This window comes from Miniopterus schreibersii (assembly GCF_964146895.1).
Source record: "Miniopterus schreibersii genome assembly, chromosome: 5".
Taxonomy (NCBI): domain Eukaryota; kingdom Metazoa; phylum Chordata; class Mammalia; order Chiroptera; family Miniopteridae; genus Miniopterus; species Miniopterus schreibersii.
The window spans coordinates 78,340,794-78,356,270 of NC_138106.1; the positions used below are offsets into that span (position 1 = coordinate 78,340,794).

The window sequence follows — 15,477 nt, forward strand, 5'->3', positions numbered from 1 at the left end:
GTCCCTCATCTCTGACGCAGTCCTGTGTTAATCCGTCCTACAACAACAACTACTTGGGTTTCATGCGATTTCTAACGATGGGCAAGAAAGTAACAGATGTCTCCATAAATGTTATGAAAAGCATAGCTCTGTTTTTAGAGTTTTCTTCACATTTACAGATACATATCTTAGTTGAGCGCTGAAATTTCAGCAGTAACATTAAAAAGACTGTGAAAATGCTTCTACTGCCAGACAGAATTTCTCCTGGGCAACCTTTCCTGGAGGAGCTTTTGTTCCTTGACGTTGTCGGTGAAGTGAGGCATCATATTGTCTCGCCCGTGAACAATGAGAAAGATGACAACAAATCAGTGTTGCATGTGAACTGACTTGTTAAAAGCCAACTACAAATACCAAGTCCCCAATAAGAATACAATAAAGTTCAACACCCGCAAAAGCTTGCCGATCTCTAATTGCAGTAACAAAGCAGAGCATGTTTTCTACTGAACGATTACTAAATTTCTACTAGCATCATATGATATTAAAAGTACCTTATATTTATAGCAAAAAATGAATATATTTGACACTTTTTTGTCAAGTTGAGAGGCGTATTGAGGAGAGAGAACATTCACCACTGTTGCTATGGCTCTGAATTAACAGTTAAATACGTTCTCCATTTGGACAATGATTTGATACTTTTGATATTAGTACAGTGGGGGAAAATGACCCAAGAAGGGCTTGGGGAAAAATTGATAATATCCAACTTCTTAGAAACAATACTAAACATTATAATAAAAAAACAAGAGACAATCTTTCCAAGATTGTGATTATTCTCAGCTAGGCGTATCTCCAGAATCTGTCCCTGTCCCTCCATCTCTTATTTTATTCGCTTATCATTTTCATGATATTGGCCACCCTGCTGCAATATGCCATTCATTACGCCCAGCCTCCTGTCCTCCAGCGCATCACCCACACCTAGCGATCGGAATCCCTATATGACACGCGAGGTTTCAGGGTTGTCCTCAGGACGCCTCTCAGATTCCCTCCGGCCTGTGCGTGTCTCAAGCTCACCAACCTCGAGCAGCAGCTACCAGCTGTGGAAGGCCACAGACAAGCAGCCAGAATGAAACGCGGTGAGTACCGCTTAAGGAATGATGAAAAATAAAGGACAGGCAAGTAACCGTGACTAGGAAACGGCGGGGTTTACAAGGACTGGAAAGTGCCAAAAGCAGACTAATGGGCTATGCTTTTATTATTTTTTTAAATTTTATTTCTTCCTCTTGAATTTCATATCTATTTTTTGCTTTTGGCTAGAACATTTTCTTTTCACCTGCACAGCAAATGGCAACATTAGTAATAACATTTTGTTGTAGTCACTGGGTAGCGATCCATCCTGGCGCACAGTTTACTTTAGGTTAGGGCCTATGTCTCACCACCTTTGTCTCTTTTCCTTCTGACTCGGAGCCTGGCCCGCACCAACCACCCAATTCTGGGCATTGTTCTTTGTAAATAGGTAATTCTAGATTCACCTCAAAACTCAACTTCTGTAGGATTGCCCCAGCCTTACCTGACGTATGTGATTATCCCTTTCTGTATGTAAATTATTATTGTATGCACATTGCTAATACAAAATAATGTGTGTGTGTGTGTGTGTCGTTTCCAGTCTCTATCTCCCTCTCTTATGAGCTCCCTAGATCAGGGATTAGATCTTCCTTATTAATTTTGTATTCTTTTCTGTCATCTCTGTGGCTTTCCTTTTAACACAGAAACTAGCCCTTCTTATGTACCTGGAAAAAAAAGAGTGTTGAATAAATTCTGTATTATGATATGTTAAAAACAACAAACACAAAAACAATATATTGCCATAAGAAGTGCAATTGCAGACTCCTTGGTTGTTCAAAATAAAAATTATTCAAAACAAAAAAGGTGAGTTCTAAAGTTTTTGTTTGTGTCTCAAGAAAACCTTAAACCTGCATAAATTTCAAATCAAGGCATATAAACAACCGTATAGAAGATCCCATCTGCAAAACAGCCAATGTCAACATCATGAGTACCAGAGTATAAATAGTCTAGGAAGCGTTCAAACACCTTGCCTTTTCAGTACTATAATGTTTCACATTAGGAAAAACAAAACTTTAAAGACTAAAACAGGAAATGGAAAAAGCCTTTCCAAATCTGCTCATTTTAATTTATTCTTGTCATATTGGCTTTAAATATTTTTTTCATTACAAACAATTGAAATAAAAATTCTCAAGTGTTAGTCTTTAAAAAACTGAATCCAAAATATAAGGAAATTGAATTTTGCTATCAGTTTACTGACAGGTTAAGACTTAACGGCTATTTTTTGTTAAGAGTAATAAACTTTTTAAACTGAAGATTTCTAAGCCCTGAAAGTAATATCTTCTTGTGGAATAATACATCTTGTTTTTCTCTGCCCAGGATTCATGTAACATTAACACATTTATATTACCAATATGAATTACATAAGATCATAGGCAGAATCTTGTATTTAAGTCAGAGAAAAGGGGTGTGCTCTTAATTTCTTATTTCAAATGTGAACTTATTTTTTAAAAGTAAAATAATAATATGTTTATATATGGGAGCCATAATTTATAGAAGTGAATGAAGTGCTTTGGAGGGAAAGATATATAAAAAATATAGAAATATGCATATGTATATATATGCCTATCTATGTATTTATATATCTGTGTATATAATGCACATATAGTATACGCAGTATACATATGTATGTGTATATGTATTACATAACTGGAAGAAAAAGCAAATAGGTCTTTTGATGGATACAAAGTTTGTGACAGAGCAAAATTAATCTGGAGACTTCAAAGACAAGACAGCAGCTATGTAAAAAGAAAGAAATAAGGAGGAAAAATGTATAAGCATGTGCATCTGATCTTAATGTGAAACAAGACAGAAAATAGACCATTATTCAAATAAACTGAATTTTAATATCTAATTAAAAGTTTAATATTAGTATTTTTATCTAAAAACTTCTAAATAAAGAAAAACTTAGAAAAAGAGAAACTGTCTTTATTCCGTACTGTTCAGTTTTATCCAAAAACAATGGTGACCTTGGAAACTGAGGAAGACAGAGCGGTTACCAGTGTTAAAAAGAAAAAGGGACCGAGTATGTTTCCTCTGACTCGCTATTTGTTTTTGGGTTAGAGAATCAAACGTCTCCGTGTCTTTCTGCTTTACAATCTATTAACACGACAACTAACAGAACAAAACAAACTAACTCTTGTGAGATGTTTAGGAAAAAATAAGGAAACTGGTCGCATTTAAAGGCCCTCAAAGGACTTTTTCTTACTTAAAAAGGTTTTGTGACAGCGCTTGCCTGTCTTTTATTGTCCAAGCCCCCAAATTCCCATCAAGGCTGGTGATTAAAGTTCTGCCGGGCGGCCAGGTCTCTACAATTATCCCATTGTGACCGAGCTCCCCCGCGGGCGCCCTGCTATGGCCAGACACCGAGTCATTAGAGAGCTGCGAGGGATGATGAAGGAGGTTATTTTAATTCCCTTTCGGCCCTTCTCAGGAGTGGCTCTTTAGTTCACAGAGCTGTGGGTACTTGCTTTCAAACTAACAGGCAATATTATAAATGGAGGCTGCATTATCATGATTGCAGACAATCTAAGGCACTTGATGCCGAGGAGTCCAGGCCTCAGTATGTGCTGTGTTGTATTTATCAGCTAAAAACGTATAGCTGGTGCAAACAAGGAAAGGGGGGAGAAGCGGTGAGCAGGCTGGGAAGGGGGCAGGGGGGACAGGAGGAGAACACAGGGTAAATCAAGGCAGACGTGCACACAGGGAGGAGGGACGCCCGGCGTCCTGGTGGCATCTAACCCCGCTCACCCGTTTTCCTGCTGCTCTGCCGCGTAGTGCTCCAGCTCGGAGCCGGGGAGGGGCTGCGCAGGCGGGGGAGGCAGCGGGACGCTGGCCCAAGTCGATCCATTGTTCTTCTGCGGTTTGGAGGAGTTTTTATTTTTCTTCTTTTTTCCACCTTTCCCACCTGAAAGTGATAATGCATTTACTCAGACATACAAAATATCGGAAGAAACAAAGGACGTCAGATGGGAAGATGTATCTATGTTTTCAAAACACCAGAATCAGTATGTTATAGTTGTTAAAAGCTATAAACAAGGAAACGATACAATCAGAAAAACATTTTTATAAATCACTCAAAATGAGATTGTTTCTTTCCCAATGCATTAACGACAGAGCTGAGTAAACCAAGAACGTGGCTGCTCTAGGAAAAGCACATTTATTGATTATCCCCGGGTGCTGCCTCCACATTTTCATTGTTACGTGAAACAATGGGCCATAACAAATTCTTTCAAATGTCAGGTTTTAGTGCATTTATAATGCTCTTTTGCATAAATCTCTCCCAGTGCAAAATGCAGGCTAAACTTTTCCTTTAGAATTTAATCAATTTAATTAATCCAGGCGAGTAACAGTTTTCTCTTAAAAGTAACTGATAAAAAATCAATTGGCTATACCGGAGGATAAGTTATAAATCTTTCACACTAATATGTTTATATAACTTTTAACTAATGAACAACACAATTTTTTTCTGCATACAGGGAGCGTAGTTCCCAGATGTTTTAAACATAGTATTTCCTAAATTCCAAAGAGGAAGGAAAAATGAATGGAAACACAGTAATCAGTTTCATTACCATTGCAATACAAACGAATCCATGCACAAAGCATGAGCTGAAAGTAACCCCACAGCATACAGGCCGTATCTGGAATTATAGGAGCTTAATAAGATATAAAATAAACATTATCATTTGTATAGTGCCAAATTTTTCACTCCTTCAGGGTTAAGTAAATAAAGTTTCTTCCTAAATGGACCACTGTGGATGCAGGTATGAATACGTCCTGAGCAGGATGACCAAGGGGAACCTGAGGAACTTCCATCATTTCCACAGCAGCCTATAGCTAGGCTTCCAACAAATGGTGCCGACTCCTTGGATTTCATCTTTTGGAACTAAAAGTTGTAAGAATCAAATATTTGTATCAGGGCTTCTAGCACTAGAAGTCTACTTCAGCTCCCTTCTTTCCATTACTAATATGCATCAGCCAATTCAGAAAATTATGTCATTTAAGTGCCAAAAAATGATTAAACTGTTAAACTGACGTATATACAATATTGCCAATTATAGAACTATGTCTGTTTTCTATGCAGTGTGCACATACATACACATATGTAAAAGAGCATTCCTGCAAACAAAGTGTTTTCACCTTTCCTTTCATTTCTATCTTTGGCAGAATGAGAGGTATTTAGAGCAAGGAGAACAGGTGTCTTCAACTTCAAGGATAAGAGCTTGATCTCTGGGTTTAAAGGTTAGTTTCTCAACTACTTGATCAGTTACTCAATAGATACAACCTCAATCAATTTCCACACATGTGGAACAGATATACAGTTACTACTTCTTTAGGCATCTTGAGGATTTCATGAGACAATGTATGGAAAGGGCTCAGAATGTAAAGAATGTCCAATAAATATGCCAATTGTCTCTGTCTCAGAGCAAACCAGGTTCTACCCATGTCTACAGCCTTTACCCCACCCAACTCCTCCAACTCCAAAGAGTATCACAGGCATAGCCTGATTCTCAGAATAAGAGCAATAAACTTGTTTGAATTCATGTCTCTAATTTTTTTGTTTAAGTTAGATGAGCCTTAATCCTTTGTTTCCTGGTTACCCACCCAAACAAGCACTGTATTCTCTTCTGTTGCATCAGAACTATATTTCAACAATTAAAAGAGGAATGGGTTGGGACACATGGTCCATAGCTTTTTCTCTAGTTGTGCCTCCTTTATTCCTTATATTTATAAGTGTGCAATGTTTTTTACTCTCTTCGTAGCACTTTTAGAAATGTTACATGTTCACCACCAGAACAGAGCGACACCAACAGGCAAGTTCTTACACCTCCATTTTATACATGAGAAAGTGGAGGTGCTTTCTGAGTGTCTATGGCCCATATTCACATGGTAAGAAAAATCAATTTTAAATGCAGCTGTTTTTGCGGAAATTACTATTTCTGGAGCTCTGAACCCAACTCTACTGAAGTCCTTACTCAAGGTCAAGAAAGCCATTATCAACTCAAACAACAGACTTGAAAATGTATTGTGGCTGGCCAGGCATAGCTCAGTGGTTGAGCATCGACCTAGGATCCAGGACATCACAGTTGTGGGCTCGATCCCCAGTCGGGGGCGTGCAGGAGGCAGCCGATCAATACCGACTCTCATCGCTGATGTTTCTGTCTCTCTCTCCCGCTCTCTTCCTTTCTCTGAAATCAATAAAGATATATTTTTTTAAAAAATGTATTGTGGAAACAGCTGATTCATCCAGGGAAGCTGTAAGGGTCTCCATCCAGTGTTCAAATACCTCTCTTTGGGGAAAATTTCTGTGCTCTTATTGTGGGAGAGTCTTGGAAGGACTATCAATCAATGTGCTTTGTCTTATAGCATCAAGCCAAGACAGATGGGCTCTTAGCATCGTGGTGGGCATATGTCATAAGCTAAGGAAATTACATTTTCTATCTGAGATCTAAATCTGGAGCTAAGTGAGACATAGTTTGTTGCTGTTAATTGCAACAAAAGATCCTCAAGCATTTTAAAGTGAACACTGCCTGCATTACACTTTAGGAGAACATATTTTGATGACTTGCAAATATATTTGACCCATCGCTCCTCAACCCAAAATGTAAATATTTGGATTTACATTTATTTATGCTGAACTTTTCTATGCAAAGAAAATTATGAAAACAGCTCATTTTCAAATTAAGATTATAGACTATTTTTTAAAATATTCCTGTATAAAAATATTTAGTCATTGATGCTGATATTGTGCCATATAAATATAATATATATATATATATATTATATATATAATTATGATGCAGTTGCTCTTTTGAAAGATCTGAGTTTTCTTTTATATTTTTTAATGGTTGGATTGTTAACAAAAGTGTTTGTAAATTACATATTGAATAAATTATAAAAGTTTCAAAGAGGATGAGAAATTCACTCGAACAATTCTGAAATGTCCAATTTTCTTTATTACTGCAGTTACTTTAAATTGGTTTCATGACTGTGCACGAATTAAGAAAATCTTACAATATGATATGATTAGATAACCGTAGGGCAGTTTGATCCTAAACTTGAGCCTTAGGAAACATATTCATGATTATAAGAATAAAATGAAGTCTGTAATATTAAATTCAATTGAACTGAACTAAAAAGGGAATACTCAATTTGCTTCCACCTCCTAAAGAATGCTTTCTCTCACTGATTTAAGTGATTTCGTATTCAAATGTAGATGAGGTAGTTACTATAATGCATAGATATATGTAAATGTCACTCAAGAGATTAATAGATTCAAAAAGAAGTAAGCACTATTGTGAATCTTGTTCTGCTTACAATTACTCAAAAGATAACTTCTAAAACTCGGCAGCAATTAACACGTACAGAATATTTTATGGAGGATTCACAGGTCTTATGTATTCCATGGCTTACAGCATGGAGCATGGAGGTATTTTTATATGTATATTGCTTAAGACTCTACATATCTTGAATGAAATAAGCCTAAAATAGATAAATTACTTTTTAATTATTCAGGGCAATTGTGAGACTCATTATAAATAAATGACAGTATGAATGGCATATAAGGATATTCAAAAAAGTCATCTATTTTATTAAGTCACTTTAAATTCATAACAGATGTTTAAATTTTTCTGGATTCTATAATGTATCTAATTCTACCAATAGGTAAGAAGAGCAAATGGCCCATTTTGGAGTGAAAAAAAAAAGCATTAACATTTTCAGACTGAAAGGGTTCTATCTCCTGAGGAAAAGTCGTTTAGTAAATGTTACCCTAATGATGTAAAAGAATTAACTCTTTATGGACTTGATGCCTGATAGTTGTGCAACATATAATATACTACAGTCCTTTGCTAAAAACCTGTAGTTTAAAGATATTTATTTAAAAATGGGATATCATTAATATGAAAAGTTAAGCAAGTAGAGACATGGAATTAATTAGAAGAGTGTAGATAAATTCATCAGTATACAATGTAGATGTTATGGTTGGAAGTTAAAGTGTGTCTACTGCGACCTCTGAATTTCAGAGGTAAACACCTTGGGCCTGGAGGACATCACTGATAGTCAGTATGACAGGTATATATTTCTGTCCAGTAAAATGTGTTTTTCCCTACACATGCTATATAATACCTACATTATAGTTGGCAGTTTGGCTGATATATCTCAAATAGGTATTAAAATTTATGGCATAGAAAAATTACCAATCTGAAAGACTATTTTGCAGGGTGAATTGATTGTGAAGGAAATGTCCCATTGTAACATACATGTTTAGTATGGTGTCAATACTTTACTTCAAATAACATCATTTAATAGATAATAAATCCTTTACACGATATTTTGTAAAGATTGTCCAAAAATAGGAAGGCATATCACTAAAGTCCTAATATGAAAAATCTCTAAAACCAATTGCACTTTAGTTGAACTCATTTTTCAATTGTCCACACCATGTAGTTGACTTCCCCATATGATTTTTTTAATGTAAAGTTCTTTTGACACCTAAGTAGGGTTCAAGGCAGATCAAATACACCTGCTCTTTAATGAACAGTATTTAGTAAAATGACACTGTTTTTCAGTAAATATATCCTCGGACACTTGGTGCATCAAGGTGACAGTGGTTGATGTCTATCCCCACGTGCAATCATGATTTCAATAGGAAAAAACTGTCCTGTCCTGAAAGAGAAATGCCTGACCATGAGCTGTGATTTAGTTTTCCTCGTGGCTGTTAGGAACACAGGTCATATGCTGGTGACAAACAAATATTTCTCCTTACTGTGATGAGACCAACCTGAGAGACTGCCACTCCGCTCTGAGCTGTTGTGAGAGCTGGTGGTGCTGAAATCCTGAGACTGGTTGTGTGGCATTCTATTAGACAGTCCCTCAGCCAATCGGTAGTCAGGGATGTAAAGTACGGCTAAGGGTTAAAGGGCAGAGGTCACAGTGGCAGCATGTGATTAGTCCACAGCACAGGCCCATGCAGAACATGCAGTTAGCAACTCAGAAGCAGATGTGGGAGGACAGTGGGGGAATGCGTGTCTGTCCTGCCTCATGGAAGCTGAGATGGATTACCGATCACTGTATCGAAAAAGAGCTGAAGGGATGAAAAAGGCTGGCGTTGGCGTTTGGTAGGAGCAACGGCGGTGGTGACGGTGGCGGTGGTGGTGGTGGTGGCAGTGGTGGTGGAAGAAACCGCAAGGTGCTGAATACATGCCGATATATGCTTTTAGTTTAGATAGTGAACCTGGTGATGAGTCACTAAACTGAACGACAAATACTAATTTCTATCTCATGCACAAATGATACGAAAAGGAATCCTCAGGAAATAAGAACCTGACTCACCATTGTTACCTTTGTTCTGATCAGGCAGAGAGTAACCAAATCCCATCAGATCTGTTTTTTGCTGAATCGAGCTTTTCCACTGGGGATCAGGCAGGTCGACAGCCAATTCATGGATGCTGTTGGAATGCAGGATCTGTGTCGTGGCATATGGGGTAGCCTGTGTTATTTGGCTGGAGCTGTTGTAAGAGGTTTTGGTCGTGAAGTCAATGCTGCTATAAATGGCTCCATCTGAGAGCATCGTTGCCGTTTTATCCCCTTGGCCTGGAACCGGCGGCAGCACATCTGTGGTGAACGCAGAAAAATGAAACAATTTAATGATGCACAGGGAGCCCAGAAGTATCAGGACTGAAGATGAAAAATCTATGTGTCATCCTGCACGTTTGCATCTCAGCCGAGATGGGTTTCATGAGCCAATGAAGGATAGATGATGTACAGCCTTCGCCAAGCTCTCAGCCCCGGTGACAGGCAGGCCCGCCGCTCGTCCTTCACATCCCACTGCTCATCACACCCCTCCCCCACCTTCAACTACGAATGAGAAGTTTGGATATTTTACTACTGAAAAATGCTTTCAGCTGTTCACTCTGTTTTAGAACTAATGCAATTCTTAACTCTTTTCAGAAGCAATGATAAGTGTGAATGTATAAATGATGATGAAGACATATTTTCCCACTTTATCCCAAAGGACATATAATACAAGTGCTCAATAGATGCAAAAAAAAAATTCCCCCAAATTATACTATCAAACTATGAGGTCCATTTTTCTGAAGTTTCAATTTGCTGTTTATCCGATTTGATTTCACAAGTTCAGAAATGGAGTATAACTTAGGGTAGCAACATTTTTTTTTCTTGGATAACAAAAGAAAATTTTCATGAGTAAGTCATTTTCACAACACAGCAGGATTTACCTATATAGAAAGCAACCTGAGCGATCAGAGTTTAATTTATGCTACCAACTCTTAGAAGTGGAGGATTATATAGTCTCAAGTTGTAATGCAACAAGAGTAACATTAAACTTTAGGAACCACACCGAGTACCTATTCGTCCACTTATCATTTATTATTTTGTTGTGTTGAATTATTTTTATGGGGTGCTTTATAATTTAGAACTGTCACCTCTCTCCTGAAACCAATAAAAATAAAAATAAAAAAATCGCTAAATAACACTATTTTTAATCTTGCTGAGTTAAAAGTTAATCTAATTACAATATGTTTCTTAATAATCTGTATTCTAAAAACCACACTTCATAGAATTTGAGGTCATCAACCAACTTGATTTCTTCATTACAGGAAATTTTCACTAGTTACAGAACTGCAACATTAAGTAATAAGCCAAATTATCTTAGTACCAAAACCAATTTATCATCACAAGGAGGAAGTTTAAGTAGGAACTTAGTCAAAATATTCTAAAACTTTTCGATGATAGCCAACAGTGCTTGAAATAATAATTCTTATAAAAACATTTATTTTGTTTTCACAGTTTACAAAAGCTAGAATTTGTTTTCTTTACAACAGAAGACATTTATAATGTGCTTTGTACAGTGTATAATTTAGGTCTTTCTGAAGGTTTTGAAGTCTGGAATTCCAACTTGTTTTACTTATTGAAGTAAATATTTTAAATGTCTATCAGTGAGATTGTTATGCATATTCAAATTTATAATATTTCACCAAGTTGTATAAGCAGGTACAATCGTTTTGTACTTTCAGAATTTCACAACTACTTTCTTGCCCTTCTTGTTTTTAGTTATAAACTAATGCGACTATTTGATGATGAAGCAGCATATTTCATTCTCAAGTGTTGCTATCATTTTTATTCTCAAAACTTTTAATATTTAATAACATATCAACATTATGGAAATAAAACCTTCAATCTGGGGAAATTTTCAGTTTCTGCCTCTTCCACAATGTTTTTCCCTGATGAATATTGACTAGCATGGGGCCCAACTTCCCAACACCTTGAACTTGAGGTTCTCCAAAGCTTTGAGATTTAAACTGTGAGCCAGTTCAACAAGAAGCTCTTGAAGTAGTTGTGTGTTCAAATGTTTAAAAATGGAAAAAAATATCATCCAAGAATCTAATCCTGCATAATGTTATTCTGCAACAGCTAAAGCTATGGCTTTAAATTCTCTCTCTCTGCTGTATGAAATTAGTCAGCCTTCAAGTTTAAATCTTTCTATATTGATTTTTGGGGCTGCATAGTTCCTTCATTATTTGATCATTCTTACATTTTTCAAAAAAAAAGAATTATATCCTAACATTGAAATATTGGAAGCATATGCATGAATCTGTGTGTATGGGGGAGCATCCTCTAATATTAGATGCTTCGGAGTCTGGGCCAAACTTCTTCCCAGCAACCGGGGCCTGAATAGGTGCTGCCTTCTTAGGCAGGCTTCCCATTTGCCATTTCACACAGGCCACACCTACCCATCCTTAGTGCTTTAGGTTGGCTGACTGGTGCTTATTAACATTTGAGTATGAAACCTATGAATTATAAAAACCCTTTTGTCCAGTTAGAATCACTCATGAATTATTCTGTAGTTTTTTAATGTCTTGGTTAAACATGAATTTATTTTTTTGGCCTGGGATAATTACATGTATAAATAAATGCCTGTCTCCTTCACTGTATCATAAGTTACTTGAGGACAGAAACATAAAAGATTTATGTCTGGCCTGTCTGGTAAGCTCAGTAATTAGAGTGTTGGCCTGAGCACCAAAAGGTCTTGGGTTTGATTCCTGATCCAGGGCATATACCTGGGTTGCAGGTTCAATCCCTGGTCACAGTTGGGGTGGGTGTGGGAGGCAACCAATTGATGTGTCTCTCTCACATCGGTGTTTCTCTCTCTCTTTCTCTCCCTCTCCCTGCCTCCCTTCCACTCTCTAAAAATCAATGAAAAAGTATCCTTGGGAAAGGACCAACAACATGTTTAAATGTAATGTACATGATATTTTGAAGGATAAAGCTTCTAATTGTCACATAAGTTATTGTCACATAAGTTATGTGACAATTAGAAGCTTTATCCTTCAAAATACCATTTACATTTTAAAGGGAAAATGTCATATACATGATTATTCTTCTCAGTAAATATGGTTGTACTATTATCACATGTGTGAACTCTGCCTTTAGAACTGCAGAGCAGCGTAGGGAAGAGAATGTTGGCTATCTAATCCGGCAGGCCTGCATTCTGCACCCAGATCCCAGATTAGTCATCTTGAGAACCTTAACTTTTTGACCTTTAAAAATGAAATATGATTATCTAGGTCAAATATTTATTGTGAAAAGAAAATGAAAAAAATGTACAAAAATTCCTAACACTATTTCTGGTACACAGTAAATGTCTAAAACGCCTATTACATTGGAAATAGATACAGCAAACCCTGCAGAAACTTTGTCTTGGCCTTGATGTTCATCTGTGAAATATTTCTTGTCATGGAAATGAGGTGGGAATAGAAGAAAAATCTTGAAAACCCATCAATGAACCCTTTGGCTAAATTAGAGAAATTTTAGATGTTAATGTAGCCTGCTAGAAAGGTATTCATTCCTTGATCTAAAAATAGAGTGGTGTGTTATTTCCATACAAACACAAAAGTAAGAGGCAGCTATTTCTTGACTGATTAAAAAGCTTTGGGAACATGATTTCTTTTGACACAGTCAGTTTGGGTAGGTCAAGGGGGCATGTTCTGCCTTCCTGGTGAGAAAATACTCAGGTACAGAACTTACCCATGTGGAGTGATAACCTAGAGTGCAGTGCCCAGAATCTGGTCACCTAGGGAAAGCAGCCACTTTCAGAGGCCCTGGACATATGAGAATCCTGAACAGTGCATAGACTTGTAGAGGGTAAGCCCAAAGCCGAGGGGTCTTACAACTCACTCTCTATTATTTCATTTATCCAATGATGCATTTTGACCACTGATTGTACATCAGGCTTTGGGCTAAATCCATGTGTGTGTGTGTGTGTGTGTGTGTATTTATTTATATATATATATTCACCCATTTAATCTTCATTACCGCACTTAAGAAGCAGGGATAGTTATTTTCTGTATTTTATTTGGAGAATGGGAGGGAGTTTACCTTCTTATAGTTGGTATTGACAAAATGCATTCTTATACACTACTTAGTAACTCTATTATTTGAAATACTGCTTTAATTATATTCAAACAACTACTGGTATTCCATTCATAAAGAAAAAAAGGCCAGGATCCATGAACATTCCTTTACATCAATATCTTTATATACTCATAGATGTGAAATCCACAACTGAGGCTTATAATAGACTTGGAACAGTTGAACCAAGCCCTGGGTCTCCTGCAGTAATTATACCTAGAAGTATAGAAATCCTACAGTGGATTCAGTTAGAGTTTCTTGGATTATAGCACTAACTTCCTAATTAATCACCTAAATTTTCACTGTAGCTCCATTCTTTACCCAGCAACAGGTTGGAGCACTTGGAGCCTAGCATTCTCCTCTTAAAAATCTATGTATGGCGCCCGGCTGGGCGTGGCTCAGAGGTTGAGCGTCGACCTAGGATCCACGTGATCTGGGTTCGATTCCCGGTCAGGGCACATGCCCGGGTTGCGGGCTCGATCAATGACTCATCATTGATGTTTCTCTCTCTCCCTCTCCTTTCCTCTCTTTGAAATCAATAAAGATATATATATTTTTTAAAAAAATCTATGTATGGCTTCTGATCACCCTTTGCAGAAAGTTTAAAGTCTCTGTGTGGCTTAGGAAGCACCCTTGTCTGTCCCTCTGTGGTTTTTACCACCTTTGCTGTCTTGCTCTTTATACTCAAGTCATTAGGAAATTTATTTATTTCTCAAATAAATCAATCTCTCTCTTATATCTGAACCTTAAATTATGAGAGTTTATTCTCCACACACTTTTTTTTCACACTTTTGACTAATTCCCAATTCTCCTTCAGATATTAACTGAAGTAACACACCATTCACAGAACTGTCTTACTTCCAATGGGCAGGTCTTTCCTGTGGGGTATTGGGAACACAGCTCAAGTCCCTTTACTGGCTTCACAATCTTCTGCCAATGGAAATCTCATATACATGTGCCAACCTAAACACTAGGACCTAAGACTTCTCTAGTCATGTCTTCTTCTAAACCCACTGCTCTACTATTGACTAGATGGAAAGATGGAGGGGGGAAAGGGGGGAATATTTATGGTAGGTTCAATTCTGTCTCCTTATAAAGACTTATAGAAAGAACCCTGGCACCAAATGTTGGGCACTTCAGCATGTCAGCTATTCAGCACCTTCTTGTTTTTTATTTAGGGTACCAGTTATCAATTGCAGAACTACAGGAAAGTTCTCTCTCAATATGTTAAATTTAAGTGTACACTCATTATGTGATATATTATATGAGCATAAAGGCCATTTCTCTTTCTATTGATACTATATTTTTACTGTCTGCCATAATGCCAGGTACACAAGACATGCTCAAGAAATATATGATGGTCAGAGAAGTGAAATGACTAGATTAAAATCATAAACCCTGTTTAGCTGCATGTTTCCTGATTTTAATAATCTTGTACTAGTAGTCTTAAAAAATATATTATGAATATTTATCTTCTCGGTTAATAATGAGTTCCTTAAAAGCTTAGTTTTACTCACAGTAATACAGTACAATGGTTTTATAATAAAATATTCAGCCAATGCCCTGTGCTGTTAATACATGTGCTTCACTAATTTTAACTACGAAAAATACTCTTCAGTATACCCTTTTAATAAAATCTAGGAAAGCCAAGAAAACAAATAAAAAAATTTTGAAAAATGTAACTTACCTCCACGCCCAAAATTCCCAATCTCATTTGGGCCACTATTGCTATTGTTGACTGGCAAGCTTGTGGCTGGCCACGAATCAGCAAGCCATGGATAATTGGGGTCCCCAGCATTTAGAAGACCTGGTCGGCTAAAACAGAAATTAAAAGGAAATCAACCCGTGGAGCTCAGTGACGAAAGACTTGGATACCTGTCTCATGCACTAAACTGACTTTAAGAATTTAAGATTTTAATTCACTTAAAATTAAAATTTGTAGGCTCTCTA

General features: G+C 37.0%; 1 protein-coding gene across 12 annotated transcripts in view; it reads right to left on the bottom strand.

Moving 5' to 3' along the window:
• ROBO2 (roundabout guidance receptor 2) overlaps positions 1-15,477 on the bottom strand; it is a 556,155-nt gene that overhangs the window by 33,712 nt on the left and 506,966 nt on the right. For 7 of the 12 annotated variants that reach the window (XM_081138222.1, XM_081138229.1, XM_081138221.1 and 4 more), the window contains 3 exons: positions 15,215-15,342; positions 9,430-9,711; positions 3,847-4,003 (listed from right to left, as the gene is read on the bottom strand). In XM_081138222.1, the coding sequence (XP_080994348.1) occupies positions 3,847-4,003; positions 9,430-9,711; positions 15,215-15,342 (567 nt within the window). Of the gene's footprint in view, positions 1-3,846; positions 4,004-8,878; positions 9,005-9,429; positions 9,712-15,214; positions 15,343-15,477 lie in introns of all 12 variants that reach the window. The other 5 variants (XM_081138230.1, XM_081138226.1, XM_081138224.1 and 2 more) reach the window with 1 other exon arrangement.